Source organism: Tursiops truncatus, chromosome 15 (genome assembly GCF_011762595.2).
Source record: "Tursiops truncatus isolate mTurTru1 chromosome 15, mTurTru1.mat.Y, whole genome shotgun sequence".
NCBI classification, from domain to species: domain Eukaryota; kingdom Metazoa; phylum Chordata; class Mammalia; order Artiodactyla; family Delphinidae; genus Tursiops; species Tursiops truncatus.
In genome coordinates, this window is record NC_047048.1 from 16,543,016 (window position 1) to 16,562,268 (window position 19,253).

At 48.5% G+C, this 19,253-nt stretch overlaps 1 protein-coding gene across 1 annotated transcript; it reads left to right on the forward strand.

The window, feature by feature from the left end:
- Nucleotides 1-2,683: 2,683 nt before the first annotated feature.
- On the forward strand, nucleotides 2,684-13,442 carry NFATC2IP (nuclear factor of activated T cells 2 interacting protein). Its single transcript, XM_033839596.2, has 8 exons — nucleotides 2,684-3,126; nucleotides 4,393-4,465; nucleotides 6,778-6,892; nucleotides 7,597-7,677; nucleotides 7,768-7,954; nucleotides 9,194-9,338; nucleotides 9,464-9,573; nucleotides 11,175-13,442. The coding sequence occupies exons 1-8, from the start codon at nucleotides 2,740-2,742 to the stop codon at nucleotides 11,331-11,333; spliced, it is 1,257 nt and encodes a 418-aa protein (XP_033695487.1). The 5' UTR covers nucleotides 2,684-2,739; the 3' UTR covers nucleotides 11,334-13,442.
- Nucleotides 13,443-19,253: the final 5,811 nt, after the last annotated feature.

The following is a 19,253-nucleotide window of genomic DNA, read 5'->3' on the forward strand; positions in this document are numbered from 1 at the left end:
GCGCGCAAGTTCGTGTGCCCAATGCACAGTGAGGCCAAACAAACCAAAACATCGAGGTTTGGAGCAGAGAAAGGTTTATTCAGGCCCCTGCGAGGAGACAGGTGGCTCCTGCCCTAAAAAGCCTGGAGCTCCCCAAATGGTTTCGGCAAAGCATAGTTTTAAAATTTTATTTATTTATTTATGGCTGCATTGGGTCTTCGTTGCTGCACACGGGCTTTCTTTAGTTGCAGCGAGTGGGGGCTGAGCAGGGGCTACTCTTTGTTGAGGTGCGTGGGCTTCTCATTGCTGTGGCTTCTCCTGTTGCGGAGCAGGGCTCTAGGCGCGTGGGCTCAGTAGTTGTGGCTCGCGGCCTCTAGAGCGCAGGCTCAGTAGTTGTGGCACACGGGCTTAGTTGCTCCACGGCATGTGGGATCTTCCCAGACCAGGGCTCGAACCTGTGTCCCCTGCATTGGCAGGCAGATTCTTAACCACTGCCCCAAGTCCTGGTGGGGGGTTTTCACATCTGTAAAACAACTTAGGAAGTGTGCATCAAATATTGTTATCTAGGTATCAATACTTCAGAGAGGAGCTAAAGCAGAAGATATGGGGGGGAGGGCCTGTCCCAGGAAGGCCTCATGGGGTCCTGATCGGTTACATCTGTGCTGCGTTGGGGTGCATGTTGTACAGGAGTTGTGGATACAGTAGATGTGTGGAGGATATGTAGCCTCTGAGGTATGCAATGTCGTTGGTGGGTGTGTTGGGGAAATGAAATGAAAAAAACAAAACCTTCTTCCCACCCAGAAAACCTCTACACAGAGGTAGTAGAGACAGAAAACAGTTTTATTATTATTTTTTTGAATATTTGAATTTTATTTAATTTATCTTTTATACCGCACGTTCTTATTAGTTATCTATTTTATACATATTAATGTGTATGTGTCAATCCCAATCTCCCACTTCATCCCACCGCCACCCCACCCCACCACCACCCTCCACCGCCACTTTCCCCCCTTGGTGTCCATACGTTTGAGAAAACAGTTTTATTATTGAATAAGCATTAAACAGAATGCCAGGCACGTTACAGGCAATCCCCTGAGAGATGGATTGCAAAAGCAGAAAGAAATCTCACCATTTTATATAGCCAAGCAGGTACCACCCATTATCCTGTTTTCAAGATAAGTTTTCAAAACCCATATCTTGTTTTCAAGATAAACAATGACTAGGCCTCAAGTAAGAAGACTTGACACTACCTTTAGGCACACATAGATCATCCTAACTTTATCATGGTGATTGGCTTTTATCCAAGGGCAAGACAAACTTATGACATCTTTTTTTTTTTTTTCTAGAGTCTGATTTATCTAGTTTCGTTTCTTTTCTTTTTTAAAAAATTTTTCTTGGAGTGCAGTTGCTTTACAGTATTTTTGATGGGAGGTGGTTCTGTATATTGCAGCAGAGCCTCCATGAAGTTAGGCTGTTATTCTCCCGCTGGAGCTGGGAGATGGGGAGATTGGGAGCTATTTCCCCTGATGCTTGCATTTCAAAAAGATGGCTCCAGAACTTATTTACAAAAGAGGAACAGACTCACAGACATAGAAAACAAACTTATGGTTACCAAAGGGGAAAGGGAGTGGGGTGGGGGGTGGAATAAATTAGGAGTTTGGGATTCGCAGATACAAACTGCTAAATATAAAATAGATAAACAACAAGGTCCTATTGCATAGCACAGGGAACTATATTCAATATCTTGTAATAAACTATAATGGAAAAGAATCTGAGAAAGAAAATATATAGAAAACTGAATCACTTTGCTGTACACCAGAAACACAACATTGTAAATCAACTAAACTTAAATTAAAAAGAAAATGTCTCCCAGGTCCTGGAGTTCTGAGTTATGAGACTGGCAAGAGGCTTAGTTAGCCATTACAAAGATTTACATACATTTTGAAAAGTTCCAAGAAAGAAATTCTGAAAGAAAAGGGAGAAGGGGGAGAAGTCACGTCCCTTATTTTCAACAGGGAGAATTAAGCCTCTTACTTTTCACTTGTATTTGCCCTTCCAGGTGTTTGTGAGGCGGGTTGTGCTTAGGTGTACGTTGTGGGAGGGTGTTGCAAGAGTGTATGTTGGGTTGACTTTGCCCGTGAAAAGTGTCTGTCGGGACCTCCAGTGTGGGGGAAGGTATGTATGCTGTCGAAGGTTATGCGGAGAGTTGCGCGGTATTGAAGTGTTGGTCCAGGGTCGTATTGTGCGGATTCTGTACGTGAGGAGGGGTCGTGTGCGAGGGGTCGGCGTCGAGCGGAATTACTCAGCCCACCAAGCGGTTGGGGGAAAGAATAAACGGGATACCCGTGAGGTCTGCGGTTTCTAAAAGCAATTCCCAGCCGGACTCCTTCCACTCTAGCCTGAGGGCTTGCAGACTACACTTCCCAGGATGCCCCGCTCCTCCACCTACCAGGAAAAAGACTCTCTTCAGTGGGCGGGGCTTTGTAGAAGGATGGTCAGGCCAATGGGTGAGCCGGGACGAGTCGAAACCTACGCCGATTGCGCCGAGGCTGATTGGAATCTTTGGCGCCTTGGTTTCAGTGGTGAATGTGTGATGGGCGGGTGCAGCGACCAGTGAAAAGGCGGAGAGGTGGATCCAGAGGGTGTGGGCGGGGAGAGGTGCTGACTAGCAGGCAGTTCACCCAATGAAGGGCGGAAGCCGCTGGAGGGGGCCAGGCGAGTTGGCTAGAGGCGGGCGACTGTGGCAGCCGGGTGTGTGCCATGGCGGAGCCGGTGAGGAAAAAGGGCCGGCGGCCCAGAGGCGGCGGTGTCGGCCGAGGGGCTCGGGGATCCCGGGGCGGCCGTGGCCGGCGTCCTGGCGCTCAACGATCGCCAGCCCGGCGCACCCTGGACTCGGTGCTTGTGGACTTGGTCAGCGACAGCGATGAGGATGTCTTGGAGGTCGCAACGGCGCGGGGCGCTGCGGACCCGGCCGAGGTCCCGCTCCCGGAACCCCCCGTGCCGGCCGCGCCCCGGGACGACAGCGACAGTGACAGCGAAGGGGCGGACGCACGGCCGGCTGAAACCCCTCGGGTCTTGGTCAGGCGGCGGCGGCAGTTGCTGCTGGATCCCGAGGAGGCACCGGCGGTTCCAGTGTACTCCGAGAAGGTGCACGCGGGTCCCCGAGAGGGCTAGCGCGGAAGGGCTGGGTTTAGAAATGTTGAGGGTAGGGTTCTAGGATTGGTCTTGGGAGACTAAACGGAAGCAGGGGCTAGGAGCCTTGGGGGCAGGGTTCCTGGGGTTTCTGTAAATTGGGGAGGTGAAGGGGTTTGGAGTGTGCTGGGAGTTTGGGATTCCCAGGAGCTGGAGTGTCGGGGGTATAGAGAGCCTAAGGGTTTGGGATCCCTGATGGTTCAGAGAAGAGTTGAGGCTCCTAGGGCTGGGATTTGGGGCATACTGGGTTTTAAGGTTGGGGCCCATTGCTAAAGATCCAGGAAGATGGGGACTGGGGTCCATGGAAGTTCAGAGAGAACTGGGGGCTCCAGGAGGCTGGAGTCCCCACGTGGTAGGGTGAGCTAGGGGGCTGAGATTCCCAAGGATTCTAAGATAGCAGGATGGCTAGCAGCTTCGTAAAAAAGGGGAACTAACCTTGCATCCTTACAGTGCATTAGGGAAAGGGGTGTCGGAGTCAGAGTACTTATTTTTTTAAATTGAAGTGTAGTTGATTTACAATGTTGTGTTAATTTCTGCTGTATAGCAAAGTGATTCAGTTATACATGTATGTATACACATTCTTTTTTTTTTTTTTTTTGCGGTGCGCGGGCCTCTCACTGCCGCGACCTCTCCCGTTGCGGAGCACAGGCTCCGGACGCGCAGGCTCAGCGGCCATGGCTCACGGGCCCAGCCGCTCCGCGGCATGTGGGATCTTCCCGGACTGAGGCATGAACCCGTGTCCCCTGCATTGGCAGGCGGACTCTCAACCACTGCGCCACCAGGGAAGCCCTACACATTCTTTTTTATATTCTTTTCCATTGAATATAGTTCCCTGTGCTACCCAGTAGGACCTTGTTGTCCATCCATTCTATATGTAATGGTTTGCATCTACTAACCCCAAACTCCCAGTCCATCCCTCGCCCCTTCCCCTTGGCAACCACAAGTGTGTTCTTTATGTCTGTGAGTCTGTTTCTGCTTTGTAGATATGTTCGTTTGTGTCATATTTTAGATTCCACATATAAGTGATACCGTACGGTAGGGTACTCCAATTTTGGATCCTGGGGAAGCTGAGCTCCTGAGTCCCTGTGGGAGGGCTGTAATGTCTACATCCTTAGGGAGGACTTGGGAGCTGGAGGAGGCTTGGGTGTGAGGGAAGAATCGACCCCAGTTTTCTCTTTAAGTGGAGGGAGGATTTGGGACTGATCTACTTTTTCTTTGCAGGTGAAAAGCAGCCTCCACCTCATCCCAGACCACAAGTCCCTCCTGAAATTCTGCCCCCCAGAGACTGAGGAAGGTAAGGGAGGGCTTCTAGGGAGAGGTGCCCAGCGCTGGCCTCTTTGAGGAGACTTTCTGGAGTTTACATCCCTGCAGTTAGTTGTTTCCTGAGGCTCAGGGGAAGGACATGGGAGAGGTGACTCCTGCATCCTAGCCAGAAAAAGCTCCAATCCTGAAAGGAGCTGGATTGTTAACCAGAAGGCACAGAAAATGCTGTCAAAACACCCTTCCGCCAACTCTAATAGGCATAAGAGTGAGCTAATATACAGATTTCCAGGTGCCAGCCCCAGAGATTCTGATTCTATAATCCTGGGAACAGGGGAGGGGGAAGTGTTAAGAATCTGTAACATCTTGTTACATCTTCAACAAGTGTCTTGGGAACACTCTGGAGCCAGCAGGGTGTTATTTGAATCTTTTCAGGACTGCCCAGCCTTTATTCTCCCTCAGTGATGTGATTTTTGCAAACCACTCAAGGGCAGTGAGTAGGAATCAAGTCTAATAGGGAAGCGATCCAGTGGGCAAATGCAGACCTTGGACTAAGACTTTTGCACCATGAGGGAGTATGGCAGGGTGATTAAGAGCTGATTTGGGAACCAGCAGGCCTGGTTTGAATGCCAGTTCTACCCCTTAGTAGCTGTGTGACCTTGGGCGAGTTAATCTCTCAATGCTTCAATTTCCTCATCAGCAAAATGGGGATAAAAAATGGACCTATGTCAAAGGATTCTGGTGAGACTTAATTAAAGAGAATATATAGAAAGCCCCCTCTTGGACTACATATATGGTTTGCATATATGGTACCTGGAACAGAGAAGTACAAAGGCACCTCTGTCCTTGCCACTCAAAATGTGGACCCAGGAATGTTGGGTATCTTCCAGGCGTTTGTCAGAAACGCAGAATCTCAGGCCTCTGGCAGCTACTAGGACAGGATTTCACAACCTCGGTGCTACTGACATTTGGACTGGATCATTCTTTGTTTGGGGCTGTCCTGTGCCCTGTGGGATGTTTAGCAACATCCTGACCTCTACCCACCAGATCCCAGTATCATACCCCAACCCCTTCCTCCCCTCATTGTGACAACCAAAATTGTCTACAGACATTGCCACATGTCCCCCAGGAGGCAAAATTGCCTCTGAGAACCACTGATCTAGGATTCATTATCACTGTTTTGTATTCAGAGTAATTATCTTATGGTTAATGATGATCGTGTGGCAAGCAAATGGAAAAGAGCTTCTGTAGTTTAGAATATTATACCTGATTTCCTTTTATAAGATATTCAAGTTAAAATGAGTGATTTAAAGAAAGATATTAGGACTTCCCTGGTGGCACAGTGGTTAAGAATCCGCCTGCCAATGCAGGGGACACGGGTTCGAGCCCTGGTCCAGGAAGATCCCACATGCCACGGAGCAACTAAGCCCGTGCGCCGCAGCTACTGAGCCTGCACTCTAGAGGCTGCGAGCCACAACTGCTGAGCCCACATGCCACAGCTACTGAAGCCTGCGCGCCTAGAGCCTGAGCTCCGCAGCAAGAGAAGCCACCACAATGAGAAGCCCGCGCACGCAACGAAGAGTACCCCCGCTCGCCGCAACTAGAGAAAGCCCACACGCAGCAACGAAGACCCAACGCAGCTAAAAATAAATAAATTAACTTAAGAAAGAAAGAAAGATATTAAATAATACAGAGATATGGCAAAATATGGCCATGACACACGGATGAAATTTGAGAAACGTAGGCTCAGAAGGCCTATACTTACCTCTTTACCTCATTCCCTCCCTGCCCCACACCCCCTCCTCCACCCCAGAGTCACAGTCTCTCTGTGCCCACCAAACTGAGTATGGGAAGAAAATAAGAAAAATATCAGAAAAAAAACCCATCCTTTGACATTTGTTTTAGTGTATGTTTCATAACATATATAATAGTATGTCCCTGTATAGTAAGTAGTATATGTGTATTAAGTAAATACCTATCTTCCGGGTTGTGTGCTCAGTGTTCTTCATTTGTGGGGTGCATGTGATCAAAAGTGAGAAGAGCATGCTCCAGTTGGGGTGAGCCACTTTCCGACTGTCCACACTCACCACTGTCTCATGCCTTAGCACGAAGTTCTGACACTCTCTTGCTCTAATCTGTCAGGCTCCAGTTCATTCTTCTCTCTGAGGTAGGCTTTTCCCTTTTGACTCACACCCCTTGAGCCCTTCCCCAGTGATGGTGTGTGTCTGGGGCTCCCTTAGTCTCCGCCTTTCTCAGAACCTTCTGAAGCCCCTGACTTGTCTCTCCTTGGCCTCCCGCTGCCCTCTCTTGGCTAACCCTTTCCACTTCCTCCTGCTCTGTCCCCAGAGGCGGACATGGCAGATTCCAGCAGTCTCCACGCTGAGGATTCCCCACGTCCCAATTCTCCCTGGAAGAAGAAGCTGAGGAGTAGGGATGGAGAAGAGAAGAAAGAGATGTTACTGTGAGTGAGGCGAGGGCCCTGGGGCCGCTGGAGCAGCAAGGGAGTTGGGGGGGCTAGGCTGAGGCAGGCAGAACCTTGGCTGCCTCCTCAAAGGGTAAGGAGAAGGACGGAAGGAGTCTTGAGGCTCAGGTGAGGAATGAAGCTCTCCTTGGGGCAAAGAAGAGGTGAGCCCCATCAGAGGATGACAGCGGGCCCTCAGGACCCGCCAGGAAGTGGAGATTTCAGCTTTTTGTCTAAGAAAGTAGTGATGCAGGGGTGAAGGGTGTGGCTCTGCACACTGCCCTGTGGTTCAAATCCGGCAGCTGTCTCTTAGCCAGCCTCTCTGTGCTTCAATTTTCTCTTCTGTAAAATGGGGATAATAGTGGTACCTGGGTCAGAATTTTGGGGTAAATTAAGAGTTAACCCTTGGCCGATAGTAAGTGCTTGGTGTCATTTGGATGTTATCAGACATTTACCTGGGAAGTAACTTATCTTAAAAGTTAGGCATTCTCCTCCCTCATATTTGGGTCATATAAATATAAAAATTATGACTCAGGTTTTCCCTGTCCTTACCTCCCCCTGTCTTCCCATAAGATGGATGTCACCGGAAGATGCTCTCTCTTGATTCTCCAGGTACCCCTCTGGTCCCCAGGGGTCCCATGAGGAGAGGTGTGGGGCTGGGGTCTCACCTCTTTCTCCATCCTGTCCCTCTTTTATCTCTACAGGGTTCAGGACACCTCACCTTTGCCTCCACGTCTGCCCCGGACCAACAGCAGGAAGCATGCTCGGGCACTCCAGAAGTTAAGGTGCCAGGGGCAGGGGGCTCTGGGCGGGGTGGAGAGGGGCAGGGTGGAGGGGCCCACCCTGACTGACCCACAGTTCCTTCTGCACCCCAGAGAGGTGAACAAGCGCCTCCAAGATCTCCGTTCCTGCCTGAGTCCCAAGCAGCCCCAGGGCCAGGACCACCTGAGCCAAGAAGATGAGGTGGTCCTACTGGAGGGGCCCACTCTCCCAGAGAACCCTCGGCTCTTGCCGCTCAAAATCCAGTGCCGGGCTGACCTGATCAGATTGCCCGTCAGAATGGTAAGTGCCTGAAGAGCCTGGGAGAAGGGTCCCAGGAACTGTCTGTGGAGAGACTGTGGTGTCTGGGCAGAGGGACCGTGGCTTCCTGTGCCCATCCTGCTGTCTGGAGCTGCCCAGCGCTTGTTCAGCCCTGTGCGCCTTTGTGCTCACTCTTCCCCTTGGGAGATTTTTTTCCTCCCTCTCCCCTCTCTTTCTGGCAAACTTCCCACCCGTTTTCAAGGCTCCACTAAAACATCCTAAGCAGCTTTGCTTGGTAGCCCCTCCCCAGGGTGCATCCCTCCCTCTTTCCTTCCCTCGGACCCTGTGCTTCCCTCTTGTGCTTGCTCTTACTGCCTTGGACACCCAGATGTCACTTGGTCATTCCGATCCCCGCTAGCTTCCTGATGAAGGCTACTCTTTTTGTAGGGATGACTCCAATTCCAAAACAAGAATGATAACAGAAGTGACCATTTATCGAGCAGTAACCATGCATCAGGCAAGCAACTAAGCTAGGGCTTGTGAACTGGCAGCCCATGGCCTTATCAACTGTGCTTCTTCTTCTTCTTCTTTTTTTTTTTTTGCCCCTGCTGTGTGGCATGCGAGATCTTAGTTCCCTGACCAGGGATCGAACCCCCTGCATTGGGAACGCAGAATCTTAGCCACTGGACCATTAGGGAAGTCCCATGCTTCTTCTTCTTTTGTGCTGTACGGTGCTTTTATTTATTTATTTTTTTGGCTGCACTTCACGGCATGCAGAACTTCCCCAACCAGGGATCGATCCCGCACCCCCTGCAGTGGAAGCGTGGAGTCTTAACCACTGGACCCCCAGGGAAGTCCCATGTATGACTCACATGAACATATGAGTTCATCGCCAACCTTTGCAATGGGTGATTTTGTACCAGGGTCCAGATTTCTGGTTTCTCTTAAATAGGAAGATACAGTACCTGGCCCATATTCCTACATGGTACCAATCAGCTGGAACTGCGGAACAGCTGGCCTGTTTAGATGGGGCGTATCTGGTTCTGGTTGGCCGCAATCCCCACCACTCCCTTTTCTCTCCTAACTCATGGCTGCTTCGTGTCTTTGTGTCACTTGCCTGAACCCCTTATTAACATGATTTTATTTTATGCCTTGCCAGGTAAATATGGTGGAACTCACAGATGAGGAATTCAGCAAGTAGTTAAGGCCAGAAACTGGGGGTGGGTGGGGGGAAGCACATCAAGGCAGGAAGGCCTCCTTCACTTCTTGTCCCCCTCCCAGTCGGAGCCCCTCCAGAGCGTGGTGGACCACATGGCCGGCCGTCTTGGGGTGTCCCCAAGCAGGATCCTCTTGCTCTTCGGAGAGACAGAGCTGTCCCCTACCGCCACCCCCAGGACCCTAAAGCTTGGAGTGGCTGACATCATTGGTGAGAGGAAGGCAGGGAGGCTTGAGGAGGCTTTTGCCACAGGGAGGGGATATGGGAAGAGGCCCAGAGGGGACCCTGCTTCCAACCCCCGCTTAGGCCTGGCTTCCCGATCCTGCCCCCCACAGACTGCGTGGTGCTAGCAAGTTCTCCGGATGTCACAGAGAAGTCCCACCTGCTCCAGCTGCGGGTGCAGGGGAAGGAGAAGCACCAGCTGCTGGAAGTCTCGCTGCCTCGAGTGAGTGGGGGAGTTGGCTCTCTGTGCCCCTTGCCCCGTGCTCTGTGGTCTCGTGTCAGTGGGTGGAGGATGGAGTCACTGCCCTCTGTGGTCTTGGGTCCCCACCCATCCTAGATAGTGGAAAAAGCCCAGTGTTCAATTTCCCTCCCCCTTCTGCTGGGAGCCTGGCTCTGGTCTCCTAACTCCTGGTTGAAGTCAAAATCACCCTTGGACAGTAACCAATAAAACCCATCGTAATTACAAAAGAAGTGACAGTCCCTGTGCTAAGGATATTTACTTCACATTCAGGATATTATTGAATTTCACAACAATCTTATATGGGAAAGCACTGTTGTTACCCTCATCTAACAAATACGGAAGCCAACCTCTATAGAGGTGGAGTAACTTGGCCATATTAGTTTCTGAGAGCTGCTATAACAAAATACAACAAACTAGGTGGCTTAAAACAATAGAAATGTATTCTTTCACAGTTCTGGAGGCTACAGGTTCGAAATCAAGTTGTCAGCAGGTGGGACGAAGTGAGAGAGTGGCAATGACATATATACACTACCAAATATAAAATAGATAGCTAGTGGGAAGCAGCTGCATAGCACGGGGAGATCAGCTCGGTGCTTTGTGTCCACCTAGAGGGGTGGGATAGGGAGAGTGGGAGGGAGATGCAAGAAGGAGGAGATATGGGGATATATGTTTATGTATAGCTGATTCACTTTGTTATAAAGTAGAAACTAACACACCATTGTAAAGCAATTATACTCCAATAGAGATGTTAAAAAAAAAGATATATTGGACAGAAGAGGGGAATATAGCCATTATTTTATAATAATTTTAAATAGAGTATAATCTATAAAAATATTGAATCATGATGTTGTAAACCTGTAACTAATAAAATATTGTAAATCAACTATAAAAAAAGAAAAGTTGTCAGCAGGGTCATGCTCCTTCAGAGACTCTAGGTAGAATCCTTCCTTGCTTCCTCCTAGCTTCTGGTGGTGGCTGGCAGTCCTTGGCTCCCAGCTGCATCACTCCAGTCTCTGCCTCTTTCCTCACATGACGTTCTCACTGTGTGTCTCTCTGTGTGTCTGTTTTCTCGTATAAGCACACCAGTCCTGTTGCCTTAGTGCCCACTGTAATCGAGTATGACCTCATCTTATCTTGATAACATCTTCCAAATGAGGTCACATGCACATTTACCAGGGGTTAAGACCACAAGGTATCTTTTTTGGGGGACACAATCAACCCATAGCACTTGGCTAGGGTTATACATCCATTTCAGTGGGAGCGCCTGGCCCCCAGCTTGGGTCAGAAGCCAGAGCCCGGCTGGCTTCCTCCTTGTGATTCATGCCTCCATCGTAGGTGAGGAGACCGGCTTTGGAGAACCTGCCTGACCCACAGCCGACATCCCAGTCCTGGGCTCTGTGGCCCAGCTCCCTAGAGAGGAACCAGCTTGCCGCTGGCCTCTTCAGCCAGTTGCCTTTCCCTCCGTGGGCTCTGACTTGACTTGTCCCCTTGTCCTCCCTGTCGCAAGTCCTCTGTCTGTCCCTACAAGTTCTCCTCAGCCCCTCTTTTCAAATTCTTACATCCAGTTTTTCCTCTCCATCCAGGATTCTCCTCTCAAGACCCTCATGTCCCGCTACGAGGAGGCCATGGGACTCTCGGGCCGCAAGCTCTCCTTCTTCTTCGATGGGACAAAGCTTTCAGGCAAGGAGCTGCCGGCTGATCTGGGCATGGAATCCGGGGACCTCATCGAGGTCTGGAGCTGAAACCCCACTCCCTGTTTAGAGGCCCAGCTTGGACTTGGGGAGAGCGGCTGCCCCCTTTTGGCCCCATAAGGGCTCGCTGAAACTGAGGTAGAACGTATCCTCAAGCGGAAGCAAAATCAAGGGGTGAGCTTGGACCACCCCCGCCCCGCCCCGTCGACCCTGGTTTCCAGCCGTTAGCTACCTGATTAGTTGTGTGGTGGTCCTTGCTGCCCTGGGAGGACTGTGGCTCCATCCACAGGGTGTGCTGAGTTTTGCAGTCCCCTGGGACATGGAGAAGGTATCCCTTACCCTCACCCTTTCCTCCACCATCACCCTTTCCTTTATCGAAATGTCTCTTTATGAGACTGCTCCTATTGAAAGAGTGAGTTGAAATCAACATGAAATCCCTGGTATGGGATTCCAGGCCTGGCATTTATGCCACGTCCAGGACCAGCAGTGGCCTCAGTGTCACCAGGGGGTGGGGGTGAAGTTTGCTTGAGGCACATACAGGGGTGTGGCTCCTCAGCCTGCAGGAAACTAGAGGATCGAGCTCACACGTGTATTAGCTTCAGCAGAGGCAGACGATGGGTTATTCTTTTGAAGAATATAGTAAATTCTCAGGCTTGGGTGTCTTCCTCACCCCAGGACCCTTTCAAGCCACCTTCCTGTTGCACACACATTATTTAAGGCATAATTGAGCACCTTGAGCCTTTTCGTTTTGGATCTCAGGATTCCAGTCCACGCAAGGCTTCTCTGGTTTTATGGCTTTTCCCCTTCACTCCATCCTCTCCCGTAAGCGTCCATTTTAATGTGTTGATTACATGTTTTTGAATGTGAATGTATCCTCGAAAAATGCCATGTTGTGCGTGTGCATATACTTTTTCCACATGTAGTATCATGCTGTAGATCTTGTAGCTTTTTTCACTCGACCTGTGTTGCTTATGCTACATCAGCTTTATTTCTTTGAACTGCTCTGAGGTGTTCCATGGTGGGTGTCAACTGCATTTTGTTTACACGTTTGCTAAGTGGTGGACACCTGGGTGCCTCCAACTCCTCAGCATGAACCTCTTTTTATGTGTCCCCTTCCATATTTTGTGAAAAGTTCTCTGGCAGAGGTACCCAGGACGGGAATATGGGTCGGACAGGTTAATTTCTCTATTTGTTTTCAGAATGGTCATTGACTCTCCCACTTAAAGCTTCCTATTTCTCCTCATCCTCACCAGCACTTGCTACTGCCCAACTTTCTAATTTTTGCTGGTCTGCTGGGTGTAAAGTTGTGCTGTATTTTAATGTACATTCATCTGATCACCAGTAATTTGGGGAATTTCTTTATATACCTGTCAGCTTTTCTGGTTTCCCTTTGTGTGAATTGCTCATTTTCTCATGGGGGCTTCCTATCTTTTTTTTGTTTGTTTACTCTCAAAAGTTCTTCGTATATTCCTGGGCAGTTGCAAAAAACTCTCAAAACGGCACTTGTGTTTGTATATTGAGGGGTGTCCTTCACTGAACAGAAATTCTTAATTTTAATGTAGATGAATTAACTATTTTGTTGCTTTTTGATTTCTTATTTAAAAGTAGTTAAGATATTTTACGTTTTTCTTCTGTTAGTTTATTAGCTTTTCTTTCACATTTAGGCCACTAATATCGGGCTGAAGTCCAGCCAGTACACACTGGTATGTACTGGCATCTGCTTTGCATGGTCAAATATTTGTTCTCATTGGTTAATGCCAGGCTGTACTGGCTGCTGAAATGTTGAATACTACTTTTAAACTATTTGAAATTCACCTTTGTCTATGAGATCCAAGTTTTAGTTTCACCATATAATGAGCCAGTTTTCTCAGCACCGTCTACTAATAAAGCCATGAATTTTCCACTGATAGGTGGTATAATTTTGGCAAAAACATATCACTCTCTTTAAAGAGTTTTTCGTTGGAATGTGGTATTCCTTTGAACTTACAATGTGGGAAATATAGAAAGAAAATTTTTTAACATTTAAATAATCCGTGATATGGTATAACTCATTTTTTTCAGATATTTTATGCCCATTAATAAGTCTGAACACGTTAAAATTAAAATATGTTCAATCTCAACAGAATAAACGGGAATACATTCAACTTGTGTATATTTGAGGATTTCTGTCTCTCTGTCCTTCCCGTGACCACGCCCTCCCCATGACCCCTGTGGCTCAGACCATTTGTTGTCCCCTCACACCTATTCTTCCTCCTCCCAGGGTAACAGAACCCCTGGTTTTTAGCAAAACACAGAGAATTCAGAATGAAGACAGTGCTTGCCAGCCTCCACTGTAGCCAAGTGTGGCCAAATGCCAATTCAGACGAAGGTGTGCGACTTCCAGGACACGTTCCTAAGCGGGCAGTGTGTGCCCCTCTCTTTGGCTTTCTTCCTGCTGCTCACTGGAAGTGGAGCATCCCTACTGACACAAGGTGACCTTGGGGAAGGAAGCCATGCAGGGCAGGACAAGGAGAGAAGGCGCCTGGGTCTGAGCTTCCATGCAGCGTCTTACCATCCCTGCACTACTGACCTCTGGGCTTTGGCGAGAAGGGGAACTTCCTGTCTTGTTTAAATCACTGCTATCGGGTGGTAATTCCCTGGTGGTCCAGTGGTTAGGACTTGGCACTTTTACTGCTGGGGCCCGGGTTCAAAACCTAGCCAGGGACTAAGATCCTGCAAGCCGTGTGGCCAAAAAAAAAAAAAAAAAAAAAATCACTGCTATTGGAGGATTTCTGTCACTTGTAACCAAACCCCGTTCTAGCCCCCCAGTATGTTGCTATCACAGGCAATATTGTGGTGACCCCGAGTGGGATTTTTCTCAGGTTTATATCCAGGAATGGAATCACAGATCATTGGATGTGCACCTACCCATTTTCTCTTGAGTACAAGTAACTGGACCTCTTTATAAATCCATTAGCAAGTGCTAGAAGGTTCCAGTTTCCTCTTTTCTTCCCCAGTGCTTAATCTGGGGAAGATACGGAAAGACTACTCATTGTAAAAGGATTTGCATTTCTTCGATGATGAGAGTGATTATTCATCCTTTTGATCAAAGAGATTGATCACTCGTCAGGGAATCTTTCTAAAACTCCCCTGATTAGAAACATTCAAAACTTTAAGGAGGGCTTCCCTGGTGGCGCAGTGGTTGAGAGTCCGCCTGCCGATACAGGGGACACGGGTTCGTGCCCCGGTCCGGGAAGATCCCACATGCCGCGGAGCGGCTGGGCCCGTGAGCCATGGCCGCTGAGCCTGCGCGTCCGGAGCCTGTGCTCCGCAACGGGAGAGGCCACAACAGTGAGAAGCCCGCGTACCGCAAAAAAAAAAAAAAAAAAACTTTAAGGAGCCCTGATCTGGTGCCACAGCTTGGCACTTTTCCTACTCTCATTCATCCTCAGAGCAATCCTGGGAGGCAGGTGTTATTATTCCCATTTTACAGAAGAGAAACAAGCTAAGATGAATTAACCTGTCCCAGACCACACGGCCACGGAATGCAGAGCCAGACGGAAAACCAGGTGGGCCTGTTGAAGACTGCTCCCTGCCCGCTCCCCGCCCGCTCCCCAGCCAGCCTCCCTCTCTCACTGCTCTCCACACTGCACTGCTTTCAGACCCTGGTGTTCATTAGGCTGCCTTCTGTGGCAGGACCTTTGCACATGCTTTCTGCTGCTTGGACTGCTCTTCTTTCCCTCCTGGAAAGTCAATGACCGCCCCTCCCCCACATCTGAGGTTTTATTCAGGGACTTACTGGGGACTATAGCCTGGGAGACAGCCTCTCAGATAGCTCTGAAAAACTGCTCCAAAGAGGTAGGGGGTGAGACCAGTTTACATGTAAATATTTTGGTCAGGGAGTACAAGCAATCGATATACATTTTGGTAAAAGATTACTGCCGGTCACAAAGAGCGGTTTTCTCAAGTTAATGATTATAGTGCTTTTCTATGTATGGGAAGATGCAAGAAGCTGGGTTCGTTAGAATTCTTCCTGAAATGCATATTAGCTACCTAAAAGCCTGTTTATCCAGAGCACAAGCATCCTGTTCTCCTTAATTTCCTCCGTCTGGAGCAGAGTGCTTCATCCCGTTATCTGCTTAATCTCTGCATCTGAAGCACCGAGTGCGCTGTTGGTCAGCTGCTGCAGCAGGTTAATCTTTGTAGACTTGGATGTTGAGCAAAATGCTCTTTGCTTTTCTTTTGTTTGCAGAGCTCAGGGACCATTTCTTCAGAGAGGCTCTCAAACCCCCCTGACCAGGTCAAATGCCCCTGCTATCAGGTCCTTATAATACCCACATGCCAGACTTTTTTGTGGCACTTGTCATGGATGAACTTTTTTTTCCAAGAAATTCCACATGTACTTATATTTCACAAACCACAATTTCCAAAGCTAATAGAGCAAAAGGTGGGCTCCAGTTGAAACCAAGAGAACTGTACAGACATATTTATTTATCTGAACTTCAAGGAATTTTAATCGAGAGATCCATAAAATTAAAAGGCACCTTGGGCAGGGGGTGGGGTGGGGGGACTTCCCTTCTGGTCCAGTGGTAAAGAATCCGCCTTTCAATGCAGGGGAACGCTGGTACGATCCCTGGTCAGGGAACTAAGATCCCATATGCCGTGGCGCAACTAGGTCCTCGCACCACAACTATTGAGCTTGCGTGCCTCAACGGGGAGAGCCCACATGCCACAAACTACAGAGCCCATGCGCCCTGGAACCCACGCGCATGGGTGAAAGAGAGAAAACCCGCACGCCACAACTAGAGAGAAGCCCGAGCGCCACAACTAGAGAGAAACCCGAGCGCCACAACTAGAGAGAAACCCAGACTGCGTGCCATAACGAAAAGATCCTGCATGCCTCAATAAAGATCCCGTGAACCACAACTAAGACCTGACTCAGCCAAAAAAAAAAAAAAAAAAAAGGCACCTGGGGGAATTCCCTGGTGGTCCAGTGGTTAGGACTCAGCACTTTCACTGCAGGGGGCACAGGTTCGATCCCTGGTGGGGGAACTAAGATCCTGCATGACATGCAGGCGTGGCCATAAATAAATAAATAAATAAATAAATGTCACCTATACTTGGGGAAGGACCAAATATTTTTCCCATTTGCCAAAACCAATTAGCATCAAAATATTTGTCTTTATAACCAGAAAGTTTTATTTTCATTAATGTCCAGAGGTACTGTGTTTGGACTACAGATTTTTAATTTTTTTTTAGCTTAATGGAATTTAATTTACATGCCTCAGCAGTCACTCATTTTAAGTCTACAGTTCAATGAGTTTTAGTAAATGTCCACAGTCCTGCAGACGTTTCCTGGTGCCTCTTTGTACCTCCTCCTCCCCCTGGCCCCAGGCAACCACTAATCTGCTTTCTGTCACATTAGTTTTGCCTTTTCTGTATTTTATATGAATGGAATAATACAGTATGCAGTCTTTTGTGTCTGAGGTCTCTCACTTAGCACAGTGTTTATGAGATTTACCCATACTGTATGTATCATTGAGCAGTGTTCCACTGTATGAATATACTATTCACCTGTCGATGGATACATGGGTTTTTTTCAATTTTTTTGGCTATGATGAATAATGCTTCTATGGACATTCACATACAGGCTTTTGTTTGGATATGTTTTCATTTTTTGTTGATAGATACCTAGTAGTGGAGTTGCTGGGTCATATGGGAAGTGTATGTTTAATTTTTTTTTAATTTATTTAATTTATTTATTTTTGGCTGCGTTGGGTCTTCGTTGCTGCGTGCGGGCTTTCTCTAGTTGTGGCGAGTGGGGGCTACTCTTCGTTGCTGTGCACAGGCTTCTCATTGCGGTGGCTTCTCATGTTGTGGAGCATGGGCTCTAGGCACACAGGCTTCAGTAGTTGTGGCATGCAGGCTCAGTAGTTGTGGCATGTGGGATCTTCCCGGACCAGGGCTCAAACTCGTGTCCCCTGCATTGGCAGGCGGATTCTTAATCACTGTGTCACCAGGGAAGCCCTGTATGTTTAATTTTTAAAGAAACTGCCTAATTGTTTCTCAAAGTAGCTGTACTCTTTGCATTCCCACAAACATTCATATCATTTCCAGTACTTTATCAGGGTATTTATTTCTTTATTTAGGCCACGCCTTGCGGCATGCAGGATCTTATTTCCCACCCAGGGATCGAACACATGCCCGCTGCAGTGGAAGTGCAGGGTCTTAACCACCGGACTGCCAGGGAAGTCCCAGTGCGTTTATTTTTTTAAGCTATTCTAGTATAGTTGTATCTTAATGTGTTTTTAATTCTTTCTTCCATAATGACCAATGGTGTCATATACTTGTTGGCCATTCATATATCTTTTTTTAACATCTTTATTGGAGTATAATTCCTTTACAGTGTCGTGTTAGTTTCTGCTGTATAACAAACTGAATCAGCTATATGCATACGTATATCCCCATATCCCCTCCCTCTTGCATCTTCCTCCCACCCTCCTCATCCCCCCTCTAGGTGGTCGCAAAGCACCGAGCTGATCTCCCTGTGCTATGCGTATATCTTCTTTTGTGAGATGTCTGTTCAAATCTTTTGCCCACTTAAAAAATTGTGTTTTTGTCTTACTGAGTTTTAAGAGTTCTTTATACATCTGGATAGAAGTCCTTTGTCAGATACATGCTTTGCAAATGCTTCCTTCCAATCAGTGGCTTGCCTTTTCATTTCACAGGTGCACCTTTTGCATGCAAAAGCTCCTTCAGCTAAGCTCTATGAGGGTAGGTAAATCTGCAGTTGCCTGACACCCAGCACAATGTCAGGCATATAGTAGCTGCTCAATAGTACTGAGGAAATTCAGTGACTACAATCTGAAATTCCTCTCCATCTCTTTCCTTTAGACCCTAAAGGGAGACCAGGCTTAAGGTTCTGAAACGTGAAGTACTCCTGGGGCAACGCCAAGCAGGACAGTGACTCACGAGTTTCTGATAAGGCCTCTTGCGGGGGTCCCAAGAACATGAGACTCTAGAATTTCGGCAGGGGGACTTAAGAGGTCTGGTTGGAAGAGGGGTCTTGAAGCTGCCTTTGCATAGAACTACACTAACTTTACTTAGAGTGTATGTTTATTAGCTGTAGCTTGGCGATTGGGGCGGCGAGGCACTCAGGAACAAAGCTGTTTTGGTGCCAGGGCTCTGTGGTCGAGCCCCGTCCATGGCTAGGAGTCTCCTTAGCCCCTGGCTGTTCCAAGTGAGACCATCAGAGGGCGCAAGTTGGAGGTGAGGAAAAACTGGCTCCAGACGCGGCCGGTGGGGTCTGGGGACACTTTCTTAAACGTCTGCAGGGAAAGCTCAGCTGGATTGGGGAATCCGAAGGGTAGGGACGGGGGCCACTGTTCACCATTCATTCATTCATCCAACACTTACTGAGCACGTATGAAGCCCCAACCGGACACCGTGGGGAAGAGAGTAAGAACTGTCTGTTGGGACTTCCCTGATGGCGCAGTGGTTAAGAATCTGCCTGCCAATGCAGGGCACACGGGTTTGATCCCTGGTCTGGGAGGATCCCACATGTCATGGAGCAACTAAGCCCGTGCGCCACAACTACTGAGCCTGCGTTCTAGAGCCTGCGAGCCACAACTACTGAGCCAGTGCTCCTGAACAAGAGAAGCCACTGCAATGAGAAGCTCGCGCACCGCAATGAACAGGGGCCCCCGCTCGCTGCAACTAGAGAAAGCCTGCGCGCAGCAACGAAGACCCAACACAGCCAAAAAATACATATAAATAAATTTTTAAAAACACAACTGTCTGTTGGCACGTTTAGAGATATTTACAGTACTACTGTATTTCCAGAATCTTTTAAGGTTCCATTATCTCGTTTGATCTCGTTCAGTAAGAAGTCTGCCAAGCAGCGTCGCAGATAAGGAAGCCGAGATTCAGAGTGGGAGGGACTGTAACAGCTCACCCAGACACCTTTAGGTCGGCTGTCACGGCGGGAACGCA

What these genes read in the sequence shown, in the direction of transcription:
- NFATC2IP (XM_033839596.2), top strand. Translation starts at nt 2,740, where the DNA reads ATGGCGGAGCCGGTGAGGAAAAAGGGCCGGCGGCCCAGAGGCGGCGGT. An exon ending in TTCCAGTGTACTCCGAGAAG is followed by an intron (nt 3,127 to 4,392) that starts GTGCACGCGGGT and finishes TTTTCTTTGCAG; the next exon opens with GTGAAAAGCAGCCTCCACCT. An exon ending in TCAGATTGCCCGTCAGAATG is followed by an intron (nt 7,955 to 9,193) that starts GTAAGTGCCTGA and finishes TCCCCCTCCCAG; the next exon opens with TCGGAGCCCCTCCAGAGCGT.